Source organism: Encephalitozoon intestinalis (assembly GCF_000146465.1).
Source record: "Encephalitozoon intestinalis ATCC 50506 chromosome IX sequence".
In the NCBI taxonomy this organism is placed as follows: domain Eukaryota; kingdom Fungi; phylum Microsporidia; family Unikaryonidae; genus Encephalitozoon; species Encephalitozoon intestinalis.
Window position 1 is genome coordinate 128,340 of NC_014423.1, and position 23,690 is coordinate 152,029.

Below are 23,690 nucleotides of genomic sequence, written 5' to 3' on the forward strand. Positions count from 1 at the left end.
CAGGTCTCGGAGCTTGTCACTCACCACAGATGCCTTAACAATATACTTGTAGGATATGTATTTCTTCATAGAATATTGGAATAGTATGCATTGGAAAGGGTGGAGTAGCTTGCATCTAAGAGGACATCCTCGAAGTCCTGAGTGTAGTATTCTTGATTATTAAATATAATTAAAAACTATGCATTGGAAGTATTGGAGGTTAATTATCCTTTTTTACTTGAGTGTTGCAAAGATATGCGATTATCAGGACTACACTATGGATCCAACAAGGAGGCCTTTCCCTTGTATGGATTCTGAAGAATCCCAGAGAGATCATTATTCTTTTTTAGATTGACTTTCTAAGAACCTGTTCTGCACTTCCACCACTTCAGCACTTGACGTGCACTTGGAGTACTCCTCAAGAAGATCTTCATTTAACTTGTAGAATTCATTTCCATAATTAAATTCGTTAAGAATCTCATAGGCTTCCTCTTTGAAGCCACAGATATACAGCGAAGCACTCAGTGCCTCGGCACAGTTCAGCTTAAAAGGCTTGCCATAGTTTACCGGGTTTGCTGCAACCATAAACGGAAGAAGCCTGTTGTGCTTCCTTGGAAGCCTTTTAAAGTCCACAGAGTCTAACTGTGCCCATGAACAGTCTATAAGCCCTATTCCAAATCTTTCTATGACGTCTCTGTCTGCAGGAGAGATAGACTGATCTGCATCTGGAGAAAGAACCACTCCTTTGAAGTTTTTATTCTTTTTTATTGGCTCAATCTTGTTCTGTTTGATAAGTTTCTTCCCAGAACACTTTTTTGGATCGCACTGCTCAAACTCGTAGATTATCTTCCTCATCCCAGGACTACCCAATTATAAAGACTTTATTCTATGCAGAAGAGACAGAAAGGTTCTTGCTATCCCTTTCCATACTTTCGTCAGGCTCCAGAATCCCCTCAACCATTTTTCTGAAGTTCTCGTACCCTATCTTGTAGATATTTCCCTTCTCTTGGTAAAAAGATGGCTCTCCCCCAACAGCAACCACCCTTGCATCCTCCTTTCTCTGTATTTCTTTGTACACATCAAACGAAACATCCTTCGTCGAAACCACCGTTCTTATGTCGAAACTCGAATATTCAAAGAAAAGAAGCTCGGCAAGAATCTGAGGAAGAGGACGGGCAGAGACAAAGTAGACTGTCTGCTTTGTTCTATGGAGCTTCACAACAGAGTCGTATAGACGTGTTATTCGGCTTTTAAGTAGCCTATCTACACTGTAGAAAAGAGGCGTGCATGTAAACTTGAACCTTTCTGAGCTGTTAAATATCCTTTCAAACCGATGGTATTTGTCCCTCTTCAAGTTCCGAAGTGTAGTTGCTTCATGGCCTTCTCCTCCGTCTTCCTCACCCAAGCTCCCGAGGGTGATGATTCTAGAGCAACTGTTGTCGATGCAAAATAGAATGTCTCTGATCTCGGAGATTCTTCTTGATGTCTCTTCCTTTGCCTGGCATCTTAGCCCTCCAATTCCAAATATGGGATCAAGATCAATCACAAATACACTTCGGACACTAGTCAACCCATCCTTGATTTCGCACACCTCTTTGGTGGTTATTTCAGGGAGCTCAATTAGAAGTGACTTTATCTCTTCTTTTGTGTCGCTTGCTTTGTTGAATTCCCTCTTGATCATCTTGTCTCTTCTTCTGTCTGCTTCAATCTTAGATATTATAAATGAGTTTTCCGTATCTTCAAACATCTTCTCGTAATTTTTCATGCATTGGAAGTGCTTCTTCACATCCTCAAATTTCTCCCTCCTAATCAGGCCCATCTTATAGAGGTAGTAATATGTTGAGTACACATATTGATTGATGTTCTTCCTGTCCTCAATGGAGGGAACGAGTTCATCTGCAGGTGCCTCTACAGCTTCAATCAACCTTACTATAGCAGTGTTCCTTTTTGTCCCAAGTAAGCTTCGGACTTGGTCCCTTAGAGGCTGCTGGATCATCTTCGTTCTTATCTGCTCCTTGTTGTCATTTACAAATGCTTTGTCCTTGCATCTTTCCAAGAGATCCGAAATGTCCATTCCCTTTTCCATTCAAAGGGCTTTGTAAATTCCTGCTTTGTTGGTGCCTCTTCCCTCTTCAACCACATCATTCCTTCACTTCTCCAGAACAACAAATAGACTCTCCTCCTCAGGCCCATGGTCTAGAACCTTGAATCCGGAAGATTTGCAGAGCTCCACCAAATCCTCCATGCCATAAAGATGGTAGTATCTCTTGGCATCATCCCTGAGATTCCATGTTGCAAAATAGTCCTGTTCAGATCCTCCGATGATCTTCGAAAACTTCCTCTTTCCACTTACAGAACTTCCCCACACATATACTAGCATCTTGCCTCCATCTCTCAGGACCCTTCTCATCTCCTCCATCGCCTTCTTCCTCCTACAATCAGTACTAAGATGATGGATCACCCCGACACTCAGCACAAGATCAAAGCTACAATCTACAAAGGGAAGCTCCAAAACATCTCCTCGGATCAGCCCATAGTTCTTTACAGCCTTCCCGTCTCTCAAGAGACCCCAGCAGTAATCCAACCCGACTATTCCCGGCACCAGAAACGATCTTCCGTTTCCACATCCAGCATCAAGCACAATAGAATCGGCTGTCCAGTACCTGTCCAGGAAGGTTTCTGTCATCTTCCAATGCTTCCTCCTTGTTGCCGAAAACTCCCTCGAGTTTTCATTGTAGAATTTGTGTACAAACTCTCCTTCAAACTCGTTTGGATCTTCCATAGTATAGGCTCAGAAGTCAATAAATATTTAAAAGACTCAAATACATATTCTTTACTAAGTTCTATGCTATTTCAAAAGGCCTTTGGCTGCCCTTCTGATCTCGGAATCCGAACTGTCGCATAGCCTACAAACAATTTCTTTTATGCCCTCGTCCATTTCCTGCGCATCTATTCTTTCCAGTGTGCACAACTTCACATTTTCAATCGGGTCCGACAACAGCTTCTTCCCAAACCCCGTTCCGTGGGCCTTATCAAAGGAGAGTGCTGCCTCCACCGAAGTTATCCTATACAGATAGGACTTTGATGAGGAGATGGCTTCTATCTCGGGGAGCCATTCAACCGTCCAGGGATATATCGAAACTAACTCCCCAATTACCTTGGAAGCCTCTGCCCTTACCTCATACACCTTGTCCTTAAGATAGCCAAGAAGATGCCTTCCCAAAAACTCCTTGAGAAGCTTTTCATCCTGCTTCGAGGCACATGAAATAGACTCGAGGATCTCCTTTCTTGTCCTCCAATTAGGTGTGGAGTTGAGGGTGTTTATAAGAGGGATGACAATGCTTTTGTATGTATCCACCCTCTGGACACACAGAAGAGCCTTTTTAACTTCCCAACTTGTATCCGTGATAACATCCTTTAGCATCTCTTGAAACTCCTCTCTGTTTCCTATCATCTGGATGATCAGGGCCCGGACTCCAGGACTACTGTCTTTCAGAAACAACGGAACAAGCCTGTCCCAACCTTCAACGTGCTCCATGTTTCCTGCAAGACATATTCTAATCTCCTCCTCAGGATCCTGGGACAGATGTGAATACACAGCAGCTCGGTCGCTTACATTGAGCCTGCGAATCTCCTTAGCAATTGCATACCTTCTCCTCCAGGATTTCGATGTGCATATCTCAGATACAAACTTTGTCTGTCTCTTTATAAGGGGAATCACACAAGAACTTGCACACTGAATCCATTCCGAGTAGGAGCCATGCAGATCGTTCACAATCTCTACAAGCTCGTCGTCATCAAATGGAATCGTCTTGTATTCCTCTAGCGATAACGCTGCTTTTCTAGCTACTGCTGCAACAGGATCCTTCAAGCATCTTCTCAAAGCCTCCTTTGCCTCCTTGTACTCCATGTTCACAATCAAGGATGGAATAGCTTGTCTTTGTACATAAAATGGTGATTTAAGAAGCTTCTTGATGAATCTGTCCACCTCGTCTGGAAAAGATTCAAATATCCTTCGAATAACAGGTACAATCCTTTCGGGCTCCTCAATAAGAAGAAGCTCACAAATGATTAGATGTCCTTTGTCCGGAGCAAGAGCAGCAAGATACTCGACTAACAACTCGTTGAGCTTTGGATCAACCCCAACAAGTAACTCTAGCTTTTCTACAGATAGATGCATCCGGCCCCTCAACTTTTCCACAAGGTTCGACACTTCGTTGTCAATCATTTCAAAGGGTTTTGAAACAGGAGAATTTCAGGTTGGAGTTATAGGACGGAATCCTATTCCATTTTCTTTTGTGCCATCTATCCTACTCCTTAGTTTGGAATAATTTTATCCATAGCATGAAGTACAAAATAACATCGAAGAGACTTGATGAGAAGATCCTGGCAGTTCATGTGAACGGGGCTGTTTACACAGGCGGAACATCTAGGACATTGGTCAACCAGGATACTGGAGAAGTGATGTGCCGGTGCCGGAAGTCGATAAGATCAATAGCAAGCCATGGAAGGTACATATGCTGTGCAAGCTATGATTGCACTGCAGTGCTGTTCCACGACGGGAAGGTTGTAGATGTCATCGAGGGCCCAGACACAGAGATCAAATGTGTTGGATTTTCCGAGGATGGACGGTATCTAGCCATGGCTACACGAGGAAAGTCGGTGTGGGTGGTGAAGATAGACCCCGAGATAGAAATCGACGAGATTATAGAGGATCATCTTCATGATGTAAAGGGTTGTGTGTTCCATAAGGGATTTCTATTTACATATGGATACGACAACACAATAAAGATCTACGAAAGGTTTGACTACGATGACTCCTGGGAACTTGTGCAGTCGATCAGTGAGAAAAATACAGTATGGTGTGTTATATTTCACGGGGATAAAATGGTATGTTCCACCGAGGAAGGGACGATCAGCTCGTATGTGCTGAGAAATGGGTGGGAGCTCGAGGCATGCAAGAAGTTGTCGATATTTCCTATCTATTCGATTTGTAGTGTTGGGAGGGATATGGCATACGTTTTGAACAGAAACAACATCGGGATTATCGACAGTAACCTGAACCTTACCACGACTATTGAGGATATACATGAAGACTTCATAAATGGAATTGCATATGATGAAGGACGAGGCAGGATAATCAGTGGAGGAGACGATGGGATTCTGAATGTGATCGAGATGTTTTAGAATCCTTTTTTAAAAAGGCGATAAAATTTTGCCCCTAAAGAAAGGATGCAATTGACAAGGAAGACTAATCAACTGGCTATTCCTGATCTCTCAGGAAAGGTAACTGTGAAGGATCTACTGGAGGCTTTTTCGAAGTATGAAAAGGAAATGTAAGTGAAGATAAAGTATCCTTGGTTCGTGAAACTGAGCCATGATGAGAACTTTGGGCAGATACTAACTTTTAGAACAAGCGTCAAGCTTAGCAAGCAAAGGAGATCAAGAGATGAGGATCTCAAGGTTGGATATGTTGAGTTTGAAACGGTTGAGGATACGGAAAAGGCCTATGGAGAGGGAAGCATCAAGGTTGGGGGAGAGATGAAGGCTCTACACTATGCAAAGAGAAAGGACCAAAGAATGAGAGAACGGGTTGTTGTTTCTAACAAGAAGGTGTATATTTCTGGAATTCCCGAGGATACCGACAAGGACGAGCTTTCTGCACTCTTGGGAAATTGCAGGATATCTGGAGGAGACAAGGGCAAAAGCTATCTTTTTGCAGAGTATGACAACAGCGAGGAACAGGAGAAGGCACTGAACAGAATCAATAACTCGAAGATCAAAGGCTCTAAGTTGTTTGCAACTCAAGCATATGAAAAGGCAAACATTGGAAGAACTGGTAGAAAGAGGAGCGATTCCAATTAAACAGGTTTTAGTTTTTACACTATGTTCTAGGCAGTCCGTTACTCCTGGGGTTTGATTATATTTTTTCAGCTTTCTGGCCGTGAGATGTCTTGCTTTGACTCCACGCTTGTGGTGGAAACAGACGCAGTGAAGGATTTCAAGCTTCCCCACACACGGCAGATGATTCTTGTGAAGAATGTGTCTTCTATCCAGAGTTCCCCATTTCCCAAGTATCTCCATGTGTTTGGTAGAAGCTGTATGTCCTATCAGCTTGCTCCATTCAAGTTGCTCAGAACTTTTGAGTACAGCGAAGATGTGATGGATGCAGTGGCCATCCGAGGCAAGATGGCTGTTCTCTCTAGAGACTCGATAGTTGTCTGGAACAAAGGGAAAGAGCAAGTTATTGCAGGGAAGTTTGATGGAAGACTCTCAGAAGTAGACGGGTGCCTCGGAGTTCAGGAACGGGCCAAGTTGTCGGTGTATTCGTTGGAGACGTTGGAGGTGATGAAGGTGTACAAGGCAAATGCCCACTGTTCAATAAGAGACGTGCTTGTGACATCTCTGGATAATCTGGTTTCTTTGTACTTCAAGGGGGGAAAGATACTTGAGATTTCGATGCCGGAGGCAATATGTAAGCTGTGCACCGACCCACTACTTACAAACATATACTGTGGAACAGGTAGTGGAACCATATTCTGCTGCAACACAAGCAATGGAGAGCCAAGTAGTATGAAGTACCATAGAAGCCAGGTTGTGGGGCTGGGCATAAGTTTCTGTGGAAAGTACTTGTACTCTGCAGACATGGAGGGTCTTGTGTGCATATGGGATACAAAGTTCAACACGGTGGTTGGAAAAGTGTCCATGGAGTCGGAAATAAGGAGGATGAAAGTGGTATATGTCTCCGAGTGGAGAAAAGCTCTGGACACGCCAGAGGATGATCTAATAATTCCAGGGGGGACAACAAAATAAAAACGGTGAAGAGACCAAAGGTTTTATTATATTGATCAGATATTTAAAAAGTACAGGACATACGTCTCTAGAGTAGTACAGTCAGCAACACTTACTATTAACCTTTCTATTTGGATTCCCGCGAGAGGAAAGAGGGCTGTCAATGTCCCATTTTTGGCCTAGTGCCTGCTTCTTAAGGAGGATCATTGCCATGTCTTCAAAGATGTTGTTTACATTTTCTCCTGTCTTGGCACTTGTAGTGTAGTACCTTGCCTTCATTTCATCTGCCTTCTCTCTGAACCTACCTTCCATTGCTTTGTACGAAGCGCTGTCCACCTTGTCCCTTTTGTTTCCAACAAGAAACAAGGGAACACCTCCAGTCTCTTCTCTTATACGCCCAAACCATCTGTCCACACACGAGAATGTTCTTTCGTCACTGATGTCAAAAATAAGGAGTATCCCGTCTGCATTTCTATAGTAGCTCTTTGTTATAGAGAAAAACCTCTCCTGCCCGGCGGTGTCCCAGATGTTAAGCATAATGTTCTTCCCGTTCAGAACTATACTCTTGGAGACTGTGTCCACTCCAATTGTTGTCATCAAAGACTGCTTGAAGTCGTCTTCCTTGTACTTGTGGAGAAGACATGTCTTCCCTACATCGCTTTCTCCTAAGACTATTATCTTGTAGCGGTAGTCTATCCGTGGAGCAGCCATTCTGATTAGGGGCTTTGCTGTTATTTGCAATTGATCCTATCCTAGAAACCTGATTCTTTGTGATTGAGGTATTTGCAGCAGGCAGGCCAAGATGAGTCAAAACAAACCAATGTGTGATGTGATCTCCTTAAGAACAAATAAAAGAAAATTGACATCGATATAATAGGAAGCCGAGAATAAGGGTTATGACGGATTTGATGGGGAGATTTCGGCACATATCGAAGGAACAGAGAAGAAGATACCCTCCCAACATTATAAGGAACCAGAAGTACAAGTGGTATACGTTTATATTTGCGGTTCTTAGGCTGCAGTTCAGCCACTTCTTCAATACATTTCTTTTTTTTGTGTGCATGACGCAGTTGAAGAAAGAGTATCTTGTGTCCTCTCTTGTGGCTTCTGTCGGGCCCTGGGCGATGGTTCTCATGTTTTCACTTTTCAAAGAGGGAGTGGAGGACTACAAGAGGTATGAGAGAGACAAGGTTACTAACAATCAGTTGTACGCAAAGCTCACAAGCCAGGGGTTTGTCCGGGTGCCCAGCTCTCGGATAGAAGTTGGAGATCTGATCCTTCTGGAGAAGAATGAGCGTGTTCCTGCAGATATGGTTCTCTTGAAGGCTTCAGACGTGTCTGGAAATGTGTTTGTAAGAACAGACCAGCTGGATGGAGAGACGGACTGGAAGTTGAAGTTGTCGATTCCAAGGATACAGTCAGCAACATTTGACGAGGTTCGGAGATTGAGTATACTTGCAGAGCAACCAAACAAAAACATATACTCATTTGTAGGGAAGATTAAGATAGGAAGATTTTCACCGGAAGAGCTTGAGGAAGTTGAAGAAGAAGATGGAGAGAAAGAAAGGTTTGCAAGCTGGCTGGAAAGGTTTTTAGAGTTTGACTTTGGTAGAGAGGAGTCGGAAGCTGACGAGATGGAGAAGCCTAGAGACGTCTCTTGGGTCTATTCCTCGTCTACCCAGAGCAGTGAGGAGAATGGGTCTCGAGAGAACAGTCTGAAGACCCCTAGCGAGGTAAGTGAGAATTCTGTCTCTTCGGAGACGGCAGAAGGCCTTGAAGTGGGAAACGAAAGCAACATAGGAAGCGAAGCAGGGGACATTGATGCAAGTTTGAGAGACCAAGAGGGAGGAGAGAACATTGCTGAGGTGCTTAACTGCGAGAATATGCTATGGATGAATACAGTTGTTGCAACATGCTCAGTTCTTGGGTGTGTTGTATACACGGGAAAGGATGCAAAAGCAATGCTCAACACCACTCAGCCAAGAAATAAGATAGGAAAAATAGAACTGGAGTTGAACGGATATATGAAGGTGCTAGGGATTGGATGCATGGTGCTTGCGGGAGTGTTTACATACATGCGGGGGCTTGAATCAAGACCCGACATTATATTTATCCGGTTTCTTGTGCTGTTTTCGTCGGTGATACCTATTTCTTTGAGGATCACAGTGGATTGGGCGAGATACTGCTATGGGCGATACATAAGCAGGGATGAGAAGATAGAAGGAGCAATGATGCGATCAAATGGACTGCCTGAGGAGCTTGGGAGAGTGTCGTACTTCCTTACAGACAAGACAGGGACACTGACCAAGAATGAGATGGAAATGAAGAAAATACATCTTGGGACGATATGTTACACAAAGGAGCTAAACAGGGAGATCAGTAAGAATCTGGCCAAGGTGCTTAACAGCAGAAGCGATGGAAAAAAGGTGTTTTCCAGAGGTAAGAAGAACATCAACGCAAGGGTATACGACCTGGTCCAAGCACTTAGTGTTTGCCATAATGTTACACCTGTTGTTTCTGAGAACGAGGTAAGCTATCAAGCGTCAAGCCCCGATGAGGTTGCAATTGTCCAGTGGACAGAGTGTGTGGGAATGAAGCTATATAAAAGGGATCGGTCGACGATAGTTATAAGAGACCCTCTGAATGATGAACAAGAGTACCGGGTGCTCTATACTTTTCCATTCACCAGCGAGACAAAGAGAATGGGGATTATTGTAAGGTACAACGAGGAGATAATATTCTTTTTGAAGGGGGCTGATGTGGTGATGAAAAAGATAGTAAAAGGCAACGATTGGGTTGAGGAAGAGGCAGATAACATGGCCCGGGATGGGTTAAGAACACTTGTCATAGCAAAGAAGGTTCTCAGCAAGAAGGAGTTTGAGACCTTTGAGGAAATGTACAACAAAGCGTGGATGAGTCTAGTCGATAGGGCTGAGGCAATAAACAAAGCAATGGAAACCATTGAGAACGACATGAGTGTTCTTGGGATAACAGGGGTTGAAGACAAGCTTCAGGAAGATGTTAAGGTTACACTCGAGAATCTAAGGAATGCAGAAATGAAGATTTGGATGCTTACAGGAGACAAGATAGAGACAGCCATTTCTATTGCAAGGTCCTCGCGGATCTTCCATAGAGGAACCTCATACCTGGTGATCAGCAATGCAAGTTCTGTGGGAGATGTTAAGACAAAGCTTGACCTGCTCCGCGGCTCTGGATACAACTCCCTAGTTATCGACGGCCAAAGCTTGTCGTTTGTAATTGAGAGCTGCATGGACGAATTTATTGAGGTTGTCTCGGGGTTAGAATCTGTGGTAGGGTGTCGGTACACTCCCACACAGAAGGCGGCAGTTGCAAGAGAATTGAAGAGAAAGACCAAGAAATGTGTGTGCTGCATCGGAGATGGAGGGAACGACGTCTCGATGATAACGGAAGCAAATGTGGGAATAGGAATAGTGGGGAAGGAGGGAAACCAAGCATCGCTGGCTGCAGACTTCAGTATAAATAAGTTTTGCCATGTGTCGGACCTTCTCTTCTGGCACGGGAGAAATTCGTATCAAAGAACAGCAAAGATAGCCCATCTGATAATTCACAGAGGGCTTACCCTTACTGTGATTCAGGCAATTTTCTGCTCTCTCATCTACTTTGTCCCGGTGGGTCTTTTCCGAGGAGAGCTTCTTATGATGTTTATAACAGTCTACACCTTTCTTCCAATATTTTCCATCATATGCTCAAGCGATATAAGCAGAAGCGTTGTCGTCAAGTTTCCAGAGCTCTACAAGGAACTGGTGGAGAACAAGCTCCTGTCGTTTAGACATTTTTCGGTATGGATCCTGATATCATTTTACCAGGGAACAATCATGATGATAACATTCTATCTTCTGAAACAAGAGTTCTTTATTATTTCGACACTGACCTTCACAAGCCTAATAATCAACGAGCTTCTGATGGTGATACTAACAACCACTCGGATGACGTCCTTGGTGTTTATATCTTCTGGGATGTCACTTGCCATCTATGTCGTTTACTTTATCCTTAGAAAAGGTCTTCTAAGATACCAGAAGCCTTTTTATCTCTTTCTGTTGAAGATTGTGGTTGTAAACGCTCTTGCAATACTGGTCAGTGTAATCCAGAAGCTCTGGACCAAGTATATGAGCCCTCCAACCTACTCAAAACTAGAGGTTTTGGTATGAGCTTCTGGCTTATCAATAAATACAGGTAATTAGAAGAAGGCACTTTAAAACTAAGCATTCAAGGAGGGCTGTTTTAATCTGTTGAGGAGACTTGTTCCCGTTCTGTCCCTGTCTTGACAATTTCTCCAAAGAACAGATTCAGGAGGAATCTTGCAATTGAAGTATGATATATCCTGTAGAAAGGATTACATCTGAGATCCAGCATTCTCAAAGAGCCTATCCCCTCCTTCCTAAGCTTCAAGAGATACCATGGGAAAAACCTTAATCTGTTATTAGATAGATTGAGTACCTTCAGATTCTTCATATTTTTCATCGAGCGCGGGAGCCTTCTTATCCTATTGTTAGAAGCATCTACCTCTTCAATCCACTCCAGACACCCAAAATCTGAGGGTAATTCCTTCAGCTTATTATCTGAAAGATCGAGTTTCCTGATCTTCTTGTTCCTTTTCAGGGCCTCCATCATTTCAGGAGATATGAACTCAAGGTCCATATCATGGAGATCGCAGATTTTCAAATCTTCTAAGTTTTTAATGATACTTAGTGCTTCGTTCATATTGTCTGAGCACAAGACATGCATCAGAAAAAAAGGCAAAATGCTGATCCTGAGTTTAGTATTCATTAGAAGGGAGAATTTTTGCTTTATTTTAATAAAAATTTAATTCTACTACATAAAAGTCTAATCTACCATCTTCTAACTCTTGGGTACTCCTCGTCCCTCCTTCCCTTCGTTCGCTTAGAATGGTTGTGGTTTCCTTGTCCATCCAATCTTCTTCTAGACATTCCATAACTTTCATGAGGATTTCCGTTTCTTATCGGCCCCTTTCTCAGGTTCTCTCCCGAGGCTTTGGCCCCACCATCAAACCAAGTGCTTTTTGTTCCTTTCTCTCCATACAATAGTCCCTGGGATTCAAACAATTCCTCTGCAAGATCGGTAGACACTCGGGCAGAGTGTATGAAACCACACTTCTCTCCCTTTTCGCACTTCTCCTTCTCATTGTCTGTGCACATTCCATCGTCTATCCTGTAGCAGTTTCCAAGTTCTGCAGCTATTCTCCTCCCGCTGTAGTATCTCTTTCCAATTTCTTCAACACATCTTAGTGCTGTCTTCTCTTCTTCAAACTCAATGTAGATATTTCCTAGGAGCTGGGAAGAGCTGTTGGAAGCAATAACAAGTCTTCGAATGGACCCATATCTTATAGACAGCTCGGAAAACCAATCTTCGTAGAAAAGATCAAGATGGATCTGGATGGATTCCTTGCTCAGTGTGGATTCTGGATCATTCTTAGGATACAAGTACATTCCTTTTACAACAACAACCTTGCCTCTTATAGGAATCCGATGGGCTTTTGTGCACTCAAGACCATATCTGCATGCATTGGTTTTTGAGTAAAAAAGACATGTGTCTCTCCCTGTAGCCATTTGCTCTGGGGACTCTCGGCCGATGAAATTCTGCAGAGATTTGATATAAACTCAAATTTCTTCCCTATAAAGGCATTATGGAGAGCGAAGTAAAAATTTCCATTACAACCTTGGCAAAGGAAATCTATTCTGGAGTTCTTGGTAGATACGCATCTGGGAAATACGTTATTCTGAAGAATGTGGTCCGAAGGCATCCGGGATCTACTGATAACAGGAGAGATGTCTTTGTCTATCCAGTCATGAGGTTTAAGATAGAAAATATCGGAGAAATCGGAATCACATGGACTCCAAACAGTGGTGGAAAGGAGAATGGGCTTCTGGTTTTGGAAAGCTTGGGGAGTAAGGCTAGAATTCTTGAGGCCGGGGGAGATAAAGGGATATGTTCAAGGTCCAGTGGAAGCCCGGAGGGTCTGGAAGGAACCAGAGGCGAAGTGGTGGAAAGGATTCTGGATACGCATAGGAGTCCTAGGATAGAGAGGTTGTTTAGGAGGCTTGACCTAGACTGTATGCCCAGCAGAGCAACCCGGCAAATAAGATGATTTCGTTTGGTGAATAAACATCTCTGCTGCAGAACATTGGGCTGACTTCTCCTGGAGAGTCCCTGAGATATACCCTTTTATTATGACAAATCATCTAATTGATAAAGCTAAGTTTAAAGAAACCAAGTCTATGGGTTTCAATGTCAACAACAAACAGTGATGAAGACCAGAAGAGGATTCTTTACGAGTCTCTTTGCACAGTCGAGGCTGAGAACCTAAGCGAGGCGTGCACCAACGCCATAGAAGGGAAACGAACAGAGACGGGAAAAAAAGCTCATATCATAAGATTTATTGGAGAGATGTGCTGCTGTGGAGACATGTTTGACACAGATGCATTTATAAACGAGTCTGTTTTTTCAGCCATGGCATATATAGAAAAGGACATTTCCGGCGTCAAGGATGTGTTCATCAGTGCCGAGTCGGAGGAAAACTCTAACAACTGTGCAAAGTTACTTGAACTGAATGAGAAGATAGAGTATTCCTCTGTCCATCCAAAGGATGTTGCAATGGGATTCCGAATTTATACTGAGGAAAACATAAAGAACGTAATCCCGCACAATGTTCGAAAAAAGGTTATTGAAGCGTACAGGAACAATGATGAGGAAAAGAAGAAAACAATAATCCCTCGAATCCCGTTTGTGATAGGAGATTCGAAGAGGATGTTTCTTAAGTCTCTGAAAAGCATTTTCCTTGCGATCGAGGCAAACAATAAGGACGAGGGAGCTAATGTGGAGAAGATATACAGGATATTTGGGTCCCTTATTATAAGAAGGCCTGATGGGATGCTTGACACAGATGGAGAAACATTGAAGATGATACTGATGGACTTGATGAAAGCCGATTTTGATGAATTCCCTGTTTCATTCTACTCATGAAGGGCTGTCACCTTAGGATGTTTGAACTTTATAATAAATCAGCTTCTATGTCTGAAAATGCAAAAGGACGTTCCGGGTGGGACTCGAACCCACGACCTCAGCTTTAGGAGAGCCGCGCTCTACCAACTGAGCTACAGGAACTGTACCATGGCAGGGGAGGTTCCATCACGCCGACTCTGCCTGGACGGGGATTCTAAAGGATACATTGTGCCACCAAACACTATCCCCAGGATGGCAAAGAACAGTAACATAGCAATCCATAGTCATGTAAAGTCCCTGGGCCTAGACAATCTTGGGAGGCCTCTGGACGTGCCGGATGCGGTGGTTGGACAGGAAGATGCACGAGAAGCTGCAGGTCTCATAGTAGAAATGGTTAGGACAAAGAAGATGTCTGGTAGAGCAGTACTTATATCCGGGCCTGCAGGGTGTGGGAAAACTGCTCTTGCTGTTGGAATCAGCGAGGAGCTAGGCCCTGGAACTCCATTTACCTCGATGAGTGGTAGCGAGATATACTCCAGCGAAGTGAAGAAGACCGAGGTCCTTGAAGAGGCTCTGAGAAGATCAATTCTTGTGCGGATGAGAGAATTGAAGGATGTTTATGAGGGAGAGATAGTTGATCTTCGGATTGTGGATGAGGAAAATCCATTGAGTACTCATGGTAGAAGAGTTAAGGAGATATTTGTTACTTTAAAGACAAGCAAGGAGTCAAAGAAACTTAAGCTTGCACCATCTCTCTATGAGCAGATAGATAAGCAAAGGATAGTCAATGGGGATGTTGTTTACATCGAAGTCAATTCAGGAGTTATCAAGAAGTTAGGGAGGAGCGAGGCTCACATGAATGACTTTGATCTTGAAGCCGAAGCTTATGTCCCTATTCCAAAGGGAGAAGTTCTGAAGAGAAAAGAGGTGGTACAATCTGTAACGCTTCACGACTTGGATATGGCAAATGCCCGGCCTTCTGGACAAGACATGCTTTCGCTTGTTTTCCGGATACTGAGTCCCAAGAAGACAGAAATAACAGAAAGACTAAGAAGCGATGTCAACAAGATGGTGAACGAATATCTTGAGAAGGGGAATGCCGAGATTGTTCCTGGAGTTCTCTTTATTGACGAGGTCCATATGCTTGACATTGAATGCTTCACCTTCCTCCACAAGGTCATCGAGTCTCCGCTCAGCCCAACAATAGTATTTGCCTCTAACAGAGGAATGGCTCCAATTAAAGGAAGTGGAGGGCTCCTCGGGCCCTTTGGAATTACCAAGGACTTGCTTGATAGAGTTGTGATTATCAGTGTAAAGAGCAACTCAAGCGAGTCAAACAGAAAGATTATCGAGATGAGGTTGAAGGAAGAAGGGCTTGAGATGGATGACGACGGACTTGTGTTTCTTGCAAGCTTGAGCTCTTCAAGGGGGCTGAGATATTGCATAAGTCTTATTCCTCTGCTGAAAACATACGGAAGGAGTGTTGGAGTTAGGGATGTGGAGGAGGTGAGTGAATTGTTCCATGACGGTTAACTTTTGGCGATTAAATAGTTTAATTATCCCCCCTGTTTAGGATGATTCTGTGCTGTAAATGTGGAATACTTATCGAGCCGAGACTGATGAACATGTGTGACAGATGTCTTGTAACTGAAGTCACAATATCTTCCAAGGTAAAGAGAAATCTTGTTGTGGAACGCTGCAGAGGCTGCGAGCGGTATCTTCAGCCTCCAAAGAGTTGGGAGGGATTTTCTTGGGGATCGAAGGAGCTTCTTCTTTTTTTGATAAAGAAGAACAAAACACTCAACGGTCTCTGCATTGTGGACTCGAATTTTGTGTACACAGAACCGAATTCCAAAAGGATTGTGGTGGCACTCACAGTGTCGGAGTGTGGAGTGGAACAGCCTTTGGAGATCAAGTATGTGATTAAGAACATGCAGTGTTCGGATTGTGCAAAGGTGGAGGCAAAGCAGTTCTGGAACAGCCTGGTGCAAGTCCGGCACAGAGGAAGACACAAAAGGATGATGATATATCTAGAGCATCTTGTTCTGAAGAATAATGCATATGGAGATACCAGCAATATAAAACAAAGAAAAGAAGGACTGGACTTCTATTATATCGATCGAAATGCAGCGTCCAGAATGGTAAGTTTTCTGCAAAGTGTTCTTCCAGTCAAGACCAAGGTATCTGAAAGGCTGATAAGCAAGGATGTTCATACCAGTAAATGCAACTACAAGTTCAGCTATTCTGTTGAGATTGCACCTCTATGCAAAGATGATTTGGTTGTTGTTGGGAGAAGCCTTTCGCAGAGTCTTGGGATTGGGAGTCTAGTTCTTGTCCAAAAGATAGCCACAAGCATTGTCCTTTTTGATGTGGGATTGATGAAGAGTGTTAGGATTGCAGGGTCGTTTTACTGGAGTAACCAAGATGAATTCAAAGTGCTGATGAGTTCGAAAGACTTCACTAAATATTCTGTTGTGATGAGGGATGAAAGAAGAAGGAAAGGAGGAATAGGATACGACCTCACTGTGACATCCGATGGAAGTGTGTTTTCCGAGGCCAGATTTCATCTTGGGAATGTAGAGGAGGATGATGAGATTCTGGGGTATGATCTTCGGCATTTGAACTTAACTGTGGAGTGTGAAGAGAAACCCGAAGTTGTTCTTGTGAGGAAGATGCCCCGAGACGATGTTGTATGGAAAATAGATGTTCCACAAGAAAGCCAAATGGAGTACAGGTTGTTTGTAGAGGATGTGGAGAATGACAAAGAGATGGTTGAAGGCCTTTGTTTGGTTGAAGAGAAAGGGGGAATAGACAAAAAAATAGAGGCATTCCGAGTTAGCTGAGGATCTATGGGCAAATTGGCCATGCCGAATTGGGATATATAATGGATACTTCCAAAGGCCTTGAAATGAAAGGAGGAGAACTAGAAAAAGCCTTGGACAAAAATGAAAACCTAATAGTTTCGAAGGAGGGATGTCCATTCTGCCTAGATGCAGTAGAGATATTAAATGAATGGAAGATAAAGTTTGATGAGGTGAGAAACATAGAGAATGAAGAACTCTCGAAGGAGATAGAAAGGAGGTATGGGATCTCCACATTCCCGAAGATTTTCCTTAAGAGACGATTTGTTGGGGGAGCAAGCGACTTGAGGAAGTATGTAACAAAAAAAGAGTTTGTTGATGCCTTTGGTTCTGAAAGAAAATAAAATTTGCATTGGTCTTATTTTTGGTGTTCCAAGGAAAAAAGGAAAATTCGTATAGCCCTGAAATGGAAAATTTAAGATTTGAGGAGACACCCACCAGTCCAAAGGACATAAGACCTGGAAACTATATTAAGGTTGAGGTTAATGGACAGATGAGGTCTGCACAGGTTGTTGATACCTCTTCTGTAAAGAACGGCAAGCATGGAGCGGCAAAGACAACGATTGCATCAAAGATCCTCTGCACGGGATCGAACCACAAGGGCATATATACTGCAAACGATTCCATCATTGTGTGCAGGCCTGAGAAGGTCCAGCTCAAGTTAATTGATATTAGCGGATCGACAATAACGTTTTCCGATAGTAACGGGTCATTTGACTCTGTCGACGTTTCTGGGAAGATGAGCTCTGAGGATATCAGCAAGATTGCTCAAAGTGTTGAGGGGTCTAGCAGCGAGAGCTTTGATCTTTCCCTTCGAGTGCTTCCAGACTTCTACAAGCTAGAATCGATCAGGAAATCAGGAGGACCGTCTGGCTCTACTGCAGGAGGATGAATTTCCAGGAGGCGGGATTTGGATAATGTTCTGCCCAAATACTTTCAATAAAACCTTTTCTGGATGGATTTTTAGCTCCAATGATTTATCTTTTTCTCTGTATCCCTGAGAATGAACCAAGTCAGTGAGTTGCGGAAGTTTGAGACATCTATAAATTACCAGTTGGACAAAGATAGACTGAGTAAGTTTTTGCTCTTCCATGAGGAGGATGGAGAATTAACCTATGTCAATCGGATCCGAGAGTCTGAGGGGTGTGTTGAGATTGACACTGAGGACATAGCAGTATACGATGACAGTGGACTTGTGAGTAGAATTGAGGGGAATGCAATGTCTTATATGAACCTGTTGTACACGGTGATAGACGAGATTTTGCTTGAGAATGGAGAAGCTTTTGGTGGAGAAGAGCCGGAAGATGTCTTTTTCCACCACAGAGTTTCAAGGCTTAAGGAGAGATTTCCTGAGAAGAATGTGATGGATGTGTTTCCTCCGTTTCTATTGAGAAGATACTCTTTGGTGTTGAAGCCGCGGAGAAATTCCAGGGTGTACTCTGTCCGGGGGCTGAAGTCGATGCATATTGGATCTCTAGTGAGGGTAAGCGGGGTTGTCACCAAGGCTAGCCAGGTGAAGCCAAGTATCCGAGTTGCAACATACATCTGTGAGAACTGTGGTGCAGAAACGTACCAGCAGGTGGAGGGAGATGTGTTTGATCTATTAGAAGAATGTGGAAGTGAAAAATGCAGGATTAGGAATGTTCGGGGAACTTTGGTTCTTGTTACAAGAGGGTCGAAGTTTATTAAGCATCAAACGGTATACATCCAAGAGCTTACGGGGGACATTCCACGGGGATGTATTCCAAGAACCTTGGTAATGGAGTGTTACTCTTCTCTTGCCGAAAAGTGCAGGCCTGGAGATGTGGTGGTGGCTGGGGGAGTCTTTATGCCCAAGCCATATCATGGAATAAAGAAGTTGAAGGCTGGGTTACTTGCAGATACTTATCTCCATGCAACTAGTATTGAGAGGGTTGGGACAAGTGCTCCGAAGCTCAGTGGAAAAGTGAAAAAGTATCCTGTGGAGCAGATGGTAAGATCTATAGCGCCGGAGATCTTCGGGATGGAGGATATAAAAAAGATCTTACTTCTGATGCTTGTAGGAGCACCTGGAAAAGTTCGTTCTGATGGAATGAGAATAAGAGGAGACATCAACGTATTACTTGTGGGAGATCCCGGAATTGCAAAAAGTCAGCTCTTGAAAACATGTGTGAAGATAAGCAGAAGGGGAGTGTACACAACAGGGAAGGGATCAAGTGGAGTTGGTCTTACGGCAAGTGTCACTAAGGACCAGATTACTGGAGAGATGGTTCTTGAAGGAGGAGCTCTAGTACTTGCAGATGGAGGGATATGCTGTATTGATGAGCTGGACAAGATGAACGAGGTGGATAGAATCAGCATCCATGAGGTTATGGAACAACAGAGTGTATCGATCAGTAAGGCAGGAATCAACACAAGCTTAAATGCGAGATGCTGTGTCCTTGGGGCAGCCAACCCTGTAAGAGGAAAATACGATATAAGGCAGAGCGTTGAATATAACATTGGTCTTCCATGTGCTCTTCTTTCCAGATTTGATGTAGTTGCCATCCTCCGAGACGAACCTGATTTGGAAAGAGATGAAAGCCTTGCCAACCATATCACATCTCTCCATCTGGAAGAGGAAACCGAGTCTATTTCTTACGATGAAATCCGGCAAGTTATTGACGAGGCCAAGAGAATAGACCCTGTCCTTCCACTCCACCTTTCGAACAGGCTAACAGATGCATATGTGAAGGCCAGGAAGGAAAGTCCTTATGTGACACCCAGATATCTCTTGTCATTGATAAGATTAAGCTTGGCACACTGCAGACTCCGTCTTTCAACGGAAGTGGAGGAAGATGATATTAATGAAGCATTAAGACTTATGGAAGTAACAAAAATTCCTATTCCAAAGAAAAAGAGAGAAGAGGTTTCCAGTAAGAGGGAGATATACAATCTTATTCTCTCTCTTGCCATTGAAGAAGGAAACAAAAGATATGTAAAGCTAGCACGTCTTTGGGAGGCTACCAAGAACAAGTACAGTACTAGCGAAGTCGAAGATGTTATTTCTGATTTTGCCTCGTGTGGAATTTGGATAAGAAATAACGAAGAGCTAGTTATTTTCAATTAAAGGATGCCATGAAAAGAAATAGTTTTTAATAGAAGTATCCAAGGATTCTTCCTCCAACATTTTCTGTCAGACATTCCTTGTGGTCGAGGATACCTTTGGATGTATTGAACAGGACATGTCCGAACTGTCTAGCAGGAAGAAGCCTCTCTCTGAAGTTCTCAATCCCATCTCGCTTAACGATGTAGTTAGGAGAAATAGCTCCGCATCTGTTAAGCCTGCCGTTCAGGTCGATAATGCTCTTTCCACTTCTTTTGTCATGTATATAGGAAAACCCTGAGATATAGCCGTACTTCAGCATCTGGAGAAGAAACATACGCATCTCCTCTGTTGAGAACTTCAGGAGGAGCTGTCTCTTTCCTGCTCTACTGGCATTGTTGATAGCCTTGCACATGTTGGCCAATTCTGCGCTCATTTCAAGGGGCAAATTTTTCTCTGGATAATTTGCTCCTATTGCTAAGGCAACAGTACAAGTGACATGAATAATCCGGGTATCCAACACCCATGATCTTCCTCCTTATTTTCACTGTTGTGCTGGCAATCTTCATTAGAATTGTAGCACACCTCATCACAAGAAGGGGACCTAGGGTGATAAAGTTTGTTGGACCTCGTGGAGCAGGAAAGACCAAGACACTTAATGCACTGATGGGAATTCATGGTAGGACAGTCCCCACCCTTGAGAGCTACAAGGTAATATATAAAGGTATGGAAATACATGATGTAATTCCAAAGGATGGAAGCTTTTTTGAAAGATATGGCATTGATGATCCGTCGGCAACCTATTTCTTCTTCTTAAGAAGTATGGACGATTCTTATGGAATTCCGGGGGCAAAAGGATTGAATGTAAGACTTGTATATTGTCAGCCATATGATGGCAAAGAGGCCTTGGAGAGAGGTGTCCTTGTGTTGGACAAGGATCTTACCCATATAGAAAAGTATTTCTCCTAGAAATCCCAAATAAACTTAGATGGAACTATGGCTTTTTGTTTCCCATATCAAGGATATCGTGGAACATTCCGTAGAACTGGAGTCTTGAGTTAACACCTTCAGATATTCTGAGGTTTGCCAAACCAATCACTTTAAGAAGTTCGTAGTTCTCCATGTTCTTTGCAGCCCGGAAAAACGAGTTTATCAGATCTAGGGGATCAAACTTCTCATCCCAGATTTCATCAAACATCTTTAAGGCCTCTTCAGCCTCATTCCTTAGAAGTCTCTCGAGGACTCTTTCAATTCTCTTTGGAGACGGAAGGCCTATTATTTTGATTATGTAGCCTTGATCTATGGTTTCCGAGGAACTGATGCACGCCTGGAGGATGTTTAGTGACTGTCTCATATCTCCATCACTGAGTTCAACAATGAGGTCTAAGGCCTCCTTGCTTATCTTAATGCCCTCATCCTTACTAATTTCCCTTAGTCTTTCCAGAATCATAGAGTTTTCTATTCTGTCGAATCTCAGTATTGCACATCTACTCTGAATAGGCTCGAATATCTTTGTTAGAGTATTACATATTAAGATGAACCTGCACTCCGAGCTGTGCACCTCCATTACCCTGCGCATGGCTTGCTGGGCTGCTGTGGTCATTGAATCCGCCTCGTCCAAAATAATAACCTTAAAGCTACAGTCCTTAATCCTTCTTTGAGCAAAGCTTTTGATGGTGGTCCGGACTGTCTCTATTCCTCTTTCATCAGATGCGTTCAGCTCTAGTAGTCCTTCCTTGCTGGGGAGAAGTTTTCTAGCGAGTATCTTTGCACAAGTCGTTTTACCTGTTCCAGGAGGTCCCGCAAACAGTAGGTGTGGCATGTCTTTACTGTCAATGATTAATGAAACAAGCTCCACAGTCATCTGGTTTCCAATTACATCTTGAACTTCATTTGGCCTGTATTTGTTAACAAGTAGATCCATCGGGGCTTTATAATTGTTCCTGATAACCACCTTGATGGTAGTAGACGTTCTCTAAAATGGCCGCTAGAATTACATTTAAAACAGAATGGAGTATGTGGCAGTACTCATGGAGCCATTGTTATACTTATGAAACTATTGTTTCGGGGTCTTTGTTGATAAACTCGTAACAAATGCATTGGATAGAATGCTGGTCTTCTTCTTAGGCCTAACATTTGCGAAAGATGCTTGCGTTTCCGGGTCTGCAGAATGTGTTGCAAACACCTTGAGAGTGTGCGGAATAAAGAATCAGTGGATATACGTTGACTGTCCCTCCGGGACGGAGTGTGCAGTAAAAGGCAGTGAGATATCTTGTGTTCCGAATGGTGGAAAGGGAGAATTAGAGTCCCATGACAAGAAGAAGCCTAAGAAGAGGGATGAATCTGAGGCTTCTCAAAGCCTTGAGGAAAAGCAAGATTCAGGTGATGATCTCGGTGAAAGCCCTGAAGATAATAGACAATCTGAAGACGATAAGCCAGAAGAGCCCAATGAAGAACAAAAGAAGAAGGTCCATGGGAAGAAGGGGGACGAAGATCAAGAAGGGAAGAAAAAGACAAAAAAAGAAAAAGACAGTGATGAGAAAACCAAGGACAAGCATTTGGGCTTAGGAGAAGATAAAAAGAAAAACACAAAGGGAAATAAGAAAAAGGAACCTAAGGTTGTAACCAAAACAGTAAGTGTCTTGAAGAAGGAGACCACTACTACTGTCACTGTATTGAAGACAGTTGTTCAAAAGCAACAGCCTACAGAGATAAAATTGGAATACACATCAAGTGACATTGAATCGAAAGTTAAGCCTGTTGGCTCTTCATCACCAGGACAAGGACAAGCTTTGCAGGGCTCAAGTAGAAATGTTTCAAAGGCAGGGCACCCTACTTCTCTCCCTGGTATCGAGAGCATGGGAGGAGCCAGTTCACCAGGGAAAGCGGGGCAAGGTGCAACACCGGCAGCACCATCTTCGTCAGGCAGTCCCTCCTCAGGAAAGGGTACATCGGTAGGAAGTAGCTCTTCGTCAGCCCCTTCTTCGCCAACAAGCAACAAGTCTTCTTCCGCACCTTCATCTCAAGGCAGCACACCAGAGTCACAGGGAAAGGCACAAACAGCTGGTGGAGGCACTGGAGGAGCTACCCCTTCTACAGGTTCGCAGGGAGGAAAGGGAGCAGAAAGTGGTAAATCGTCAGGAGGGTCGGCAGGAAAGACTACTGGTGGAACTAGTTCTTCTGCAGGTTCGCAGGAGAAAAAAGAAACTGGAGGAAGTGCTGGGGGGTCTACTCAAGCTTCGGGAGGATCCCAAGGGCAGAAAGAATCAGAAGGTAGTAAACAACCAGAGGGAGGTGCAGGGGGAACTAGTCCTTCTACAGAGTCCCAGGGAGGAAAGAAAACAGAAAGTGGAAAATCATCTTCTTCAGAAGGAAAAGGAGGTTCACTTCTCTCGGCCGATAAGCTGACTAAGGTAATGACGAATTTGGGATACTCTCCCAATTCAGAATATATCGATGCAGTCGTCCTTGGAGTGAACGAGAGATTTTCGGACCTTAATCAGGCTGTAATGTTCGTGGCTCAATGTGCTCATGAGTCTGGAGGATATCAATATATTGAGGAAATAGCGTGTGCTGGAGGAACGGGATGTGCAGGGCAGTATGGAACAGGAGCCCCCGGGAAGTCCTATCACGGAAGAGGATTCATACAACTCTCATGGCCTGAAAACTACAAGGCTGCAGGAGAAGCCCTGGGTCGGGGAGATGAGCTCTATAATAACCCCGAGAAAGTTGTAGAGAACCCAAGTCTTGCAGTAGATGTGTCGATATTCTACTGGGAGTCGAGGGTTGCAGATGCTCCTGGAGTGAAGGAAAACCATTTTGGAGCCACTACAAAGGCAATTAATGGAGCGCTGGAGTGCACGGGGTCTAATATTGATAAGAGCAAGAAAAGGTATGAGATATACACTGCTCTTGTTGAAGAATTTGGCGTTAGCAATCCTGCCGATGAAAGCGGATGTTACAGTTAGTAGGAAAGTATATCAAATTCAAAG

General features: G+C 43.5%; 22 protein-coding genes and 1 non-coding gene across 23 annotated transcripts; 13 read left to right on the forward strand and 10 right to left on the reverse strand.

Moving 5' to 3' along the window:
• Positions 1–315: 315 nt before the first annotated feature.
• Eint_091170 (ribosome biogenesis protein TSR3) lies at positions 316–834 on the reverse strand (the record flags this gene model as incomplete). The annotated part of the gene is made up of 1 exon (XM_003073560.1): positions 316–834. The coding sequence occupies one exon, from the start codon at positions 832–834 to the stop codon at positions 316–318; it is 519 nt and encodes a 172-aa protein (XP_003073606.1).
• A 31-nt stretch (positions 835–865) lies between these two features.
• Eint_091180 (uncharacterized protein) lies at positions 866–2,053 on the reverse strand (the record flags this gene model as incomplete). The annotated part of the gene is made up of 1 exon (XM_003073561.1): positions 866–2,053. The coding sequence occupies one exon, from the start codon at positions 2,051–2,053 to the stop codon at positions 866–868; it is 1,188 nt and encodes a 395-aa protein (XP_003073607.1).
• A 75-nt stretch (positions 2,054–2,128) lies between these two features.
• Positions 2,129–2,761, reverse strand: Eint_091190 (putative methyltransferase; the record flags this gene model as incomplete). Its single annotated transcript, XM_003073562.1, has 1 exon — positions 2,129–2,761. The coding sequence occupies one exon, from the start codon at positions 2,759–2,761 to the stop codon at positions 2,129–2,131; it is 633 nt and encodes a 210-aa protein (XP_003073608.1).
• Positions 2,762–2,827: 66 nt separating this feature from the next.
• Positions 2,828–4,207, reverse strand: Eint_091200 (putative protein phosphatase; the record flags this gene model as incomplete). The annotated part of the gene is made up of 1 exon (XM_003073563.1): positions 2,828–4,207. The coding sequence occupies one exon, from the start codon at positions 4,205–4,207 to the stop codon at positions 2,828–2,830; it is 1,380 nt and encodes a 459-aa protein (XP_003073609.1).
• Positions 4,208–4,323: 116 nt separating this feature from the next.
• On the forward strand, positions 4,324–5,166 carry Eint_091210 (uncharacterized protein; the record flags this gene model as incomplete). Its single annotated transcript, XM_003073564.1, has 1 exon — positions 4,324–5,166. The coding sequence occupies one exon, from the start codon at positions 4,324–4,326 to the stop codon at positions 5,164–5,166; it is 843 nt and encodes a 280-aa protein (XP_003073610.1).
• A 45-nt stretch (positions 5,167–5,211) lies between these two features.
• Eint_091220 (uncharacterized protein) lies at positions 5,212–5,844 on the forward strand (the record flags this gene model as incomplete). The annotated part of the gene is made up of 2 exons (XM_003073565.2): positions 5,212–5,315; positions 5,391–5,844. The coding sequence occupies 2 exons, from the start codon at positions 5,212–5,214 to the stop codon at positions 5,842–5,844; spliced, it is 558 nt and encodes a 185-aa protein (XP_003073611.2).
• An 84-nt stretch (positions 5,845–5,928) lies between these two features.
• On the forward strand, positions 5,929–6,792 carry Eint_091230 (uncharacterized protein; the record flags this gene model as incomplete). The annotated part of the gene is made up of 1 exon (XM_003073566.1): positions 5,929–6,792. The coding sequence occupies one exon, from the start codon at positions 5,929–5,931 to the stop codon at positions 6,790–6,792; it is 864 nt and encodes a 287-aa protein (XP_003073612.1).
• Positions 6,793–6,873: 81 nt separating this feature from the next.
• On the reverse strand, positions 6,874–7,482 carry Eint_091240 (GTP-binding protein; the record flags this gene model as incomplete). Its single annotated transcript, XM_003073567.2, has 1 exon — positions 6,874–7,482. One exon carries the CDS (start codon positions 7,480–7,482, stop codon positions 6,874–6,876), a length of 609 nt encoding a protein of 202 aa, XP_003073613.2.
• Positions 7,483–7,667: 185 nt separating this feature from the next.
• Positions 7,668–10,961, forward strand: Eint_091250 (phospholipid-transporting ATPase; the record flags this gene model as incomplete). Its single annotated transcript, XM_003073568.1, has 1 exon — positions 7,668–10,961. One exon carries the CDS (start codon positions 7,668–7,670, stop codon positions 10,959–10,961), a length of 3,294 nt encoding a protein of 1,097 aa, XP_003073614.1.
• Positions 10,962–11,034: 73 nt separating this feature from the next.
• On the reverse strand, positions 11,035–11,580 carry Eint_091260 (uncharacterized protein; the record flags this gene model as incomplete). Its single annotated transcript, XM_003073569.1, has 1 exon — positions 11,035–11,580. The coding sequence occupies one exon, from the start codon at positions 11,578–11,580 to the stop codon at positions 11,035–11,037; it is 546 nt and encodes a 181-aa protein (XP_003073615.1).
• Positions 11,581–11,642: 62 nt separating this feature from the next.
• Positions 11,643–12,380, reverse strand: Eint_091270 (putative U2 small nuclear RNA auxillary factor; the record flags this gene model as incomplete). The annotated part of the gene is made up of 1 exon (XM_003073570.1): positions 11,643–12,380. One exon carries the CDS (start codon positions 12,378–12,380, stop codon positions 11,643–11,645), a length of 738 nt encoding a protein of 245 aa, XP_003073616.1.
• Positions 12,381–12,457: 77 nt separating this feature from the next.
• Positions 12,458–12,919, forward strand: Eint_091280 (uncharacterized protein; the record flags this gene model as incomplete). The annotated part of the gene is made up of 1 exon (XM_003073571.1): positions 12,458–12,919. The coding sequence occupies one exon, from the start codon at positions 12,458–12,460 to the stop codon at positions 12,917–12,919; it is 462 nt and encodes a 153-aa protein (XP_003073617.1).
• Positions 12,920–13,059: 140 nt separating this feature from the next.
• On the forward strand, positions 13,060–13,794 carry Eint_091290 (uncharacterized protein; the record flags this gene model as incomplete). The annotated part of the gene is made up of 1 exon (XM_003073572.1): positions 13,060–13,794. The coding sequence occupies one exon, from the start codon at positions 13,060–13,062 to the stop codon at positions 13,792–13,794; it is 735 nt and encodes a 244-aa protein (XP_003073618.1).
• A 68-nt stretch (positions 13,795–13,862) lies between these two features.
• Eint_091300 lies at positions 13,863–13,935 on the reverse strand. The gene has a single exon. It is a non-coding gene; the product is annotated as a tRNA-Arg (tRNA).
• A 90-nt stretch (positions 13,936–14,025) lies between these two features.
• On the forward strand, positions 14,026–15,306 carry Eint_091310 (TIP49-like DNA helicase; the record flags this gene model as incomplete). The annotated part of the gene is made up of 1 exon (XM_003073573.1): positions 14,026–15,306. One exon carries the CDS (start codon positions 14,026–14,028, stop codon positions 15,304–15,306), a length of 1,281 nt encoding a protein of 426 aa, XP_003073619.1.
• A 41-nt stretch (positions 15,307–15,347) lies between these two features.
• Positions 15,348–16,616, forward strand: Eint_091320 (nonsense-mediated mRNA decay protein; the record flags this gene model as incomplete). Its single annotated transcript, XM_003073574.1, has 1 exon — positions 15,348–16,616. The coding sequence occupies one exon, from the start codon at positions 15,348–15,350 to the stop codon at positions 16,614–16,616; it is 1,269 nt and encodes a 422-aa protein (XP_003073620.1).
• Positions 16,617–16,681: 65 nt separating this feature from the next.
• Eint_091330 (glutaredoxin) lies at positions 16,682–16,978 on the forward strand (the record flags this gene model as incomplete). Its single annotated transcript, XM_003073575.1, has 1 exon — positions 16,682–16,978. The coding sequence occupies one exon, from the start codon at positions 16,682–16,684 to the stop codon at positions 16,976–16,978; it is 297 nt and encodes a 98-aa protein (XP_003073621.1).
• Positions 16,979–17,040: 62 nt separating this feature from the next.
• Eint_091340 (translation initiation factor 5A-like protein) lies at positions 17,041–17,526 on the forward strand (the record flags this gene model as incomplete). The annotated part of the gene is made up of 1 exon (XM_003073576.1): positions 17,041–17,526. The coding sequence occupies one exon, from the start codon at positions 17,041–17,043 to the stop codon at positions 17,524–17,526; it is 486 nt and encodes a 161-aa protein (XP_003073622.1).
• A 111-nt stretch (positions 17,527–17,637) lies between these two features.
• Eint_091350 (DNA replication licensing factor Mcm7) lies at positions 17,638–19,722 on the forward strand (the record flags this gene model as incomplete). The annotated part of the gene is made up of 1 exon (XM_003073577.1): positions 17,638–19,722. The coding sequence occupies one exon, from the start codon at positions 17,638–17,640 to the stop codon at positions 19,720–19,722; it is 2,085 nt and encodes a 694-aa protein (XP_003073623.1).
• A 25-nt stretch (positions 19,723–19,747) lies between these two features.
• On the reverse strand, positions 19,748–20,134 carry Eint_091360 (40S ribosomal protein S22; the record flags this gene model as incomplete). Its single annotated transcript, XM_003073578.1, has 1 exon — positions 19,748–20,134. The coding sequence occupies one exon, from the start codon at positions 20,132–20,134 to the stop codon at positions 19,748–19,750; it is 387 nt and encodes a 128-aa protein (XP_003073624.1).
• An 89-nt stretch (positions 20,135–20,223) lies between these two features.
• Positions 20,224–20,667, forward strand: Eint_091370 (uncharacterized protein; the record flags this gene model as incomplete). Its single annotated transcript, XM_003073579.1, has 1 exon — positions 20,224–20,667. One exon carries the CDS (start codon positions 20,224–20,226, stop codon positions 20,665–20,667), a length of 444 nt encoding a protein of 147 aa, XP_003073625.1.
• A 25-nt stretch (positions 20,668–20,692) lies between these two features.
• On the reverse strand, positions 20,693–21,622 carry Eint_091380 (replication factor C; the record flags this gene model as incomplete). The annotated part of the gene is made up of 1 exon (XM_003073580.1): positions 20,693–21,622. The coding sequence occupies one exon, from the start codon at positions 21,620–21,622 to the stop codon at positions 20,693–20,695; it is 930 nt and encodes a 309-aa protein (XP_003073626.1).
• Positions 21,623–21,806: 184 nt separating this feature from the next.
• On the forward strand, positions 21,807–23,666 carry Eint_091390 (endochitinase; the record flags this gene model as incomplete). Its single annotated transcript, XM_003073581.1, has 1 exon — positions 21,807–23,666. One exon carries the CDS (start codon positions 21,807–21,809, stop codon positions 23,664–23,666), a length of 1,860 nt encoding a protein of 619 aa, XP_003073627.1.
• Positions 23,667–23,690: the final 24 nt, after the last annotated feature.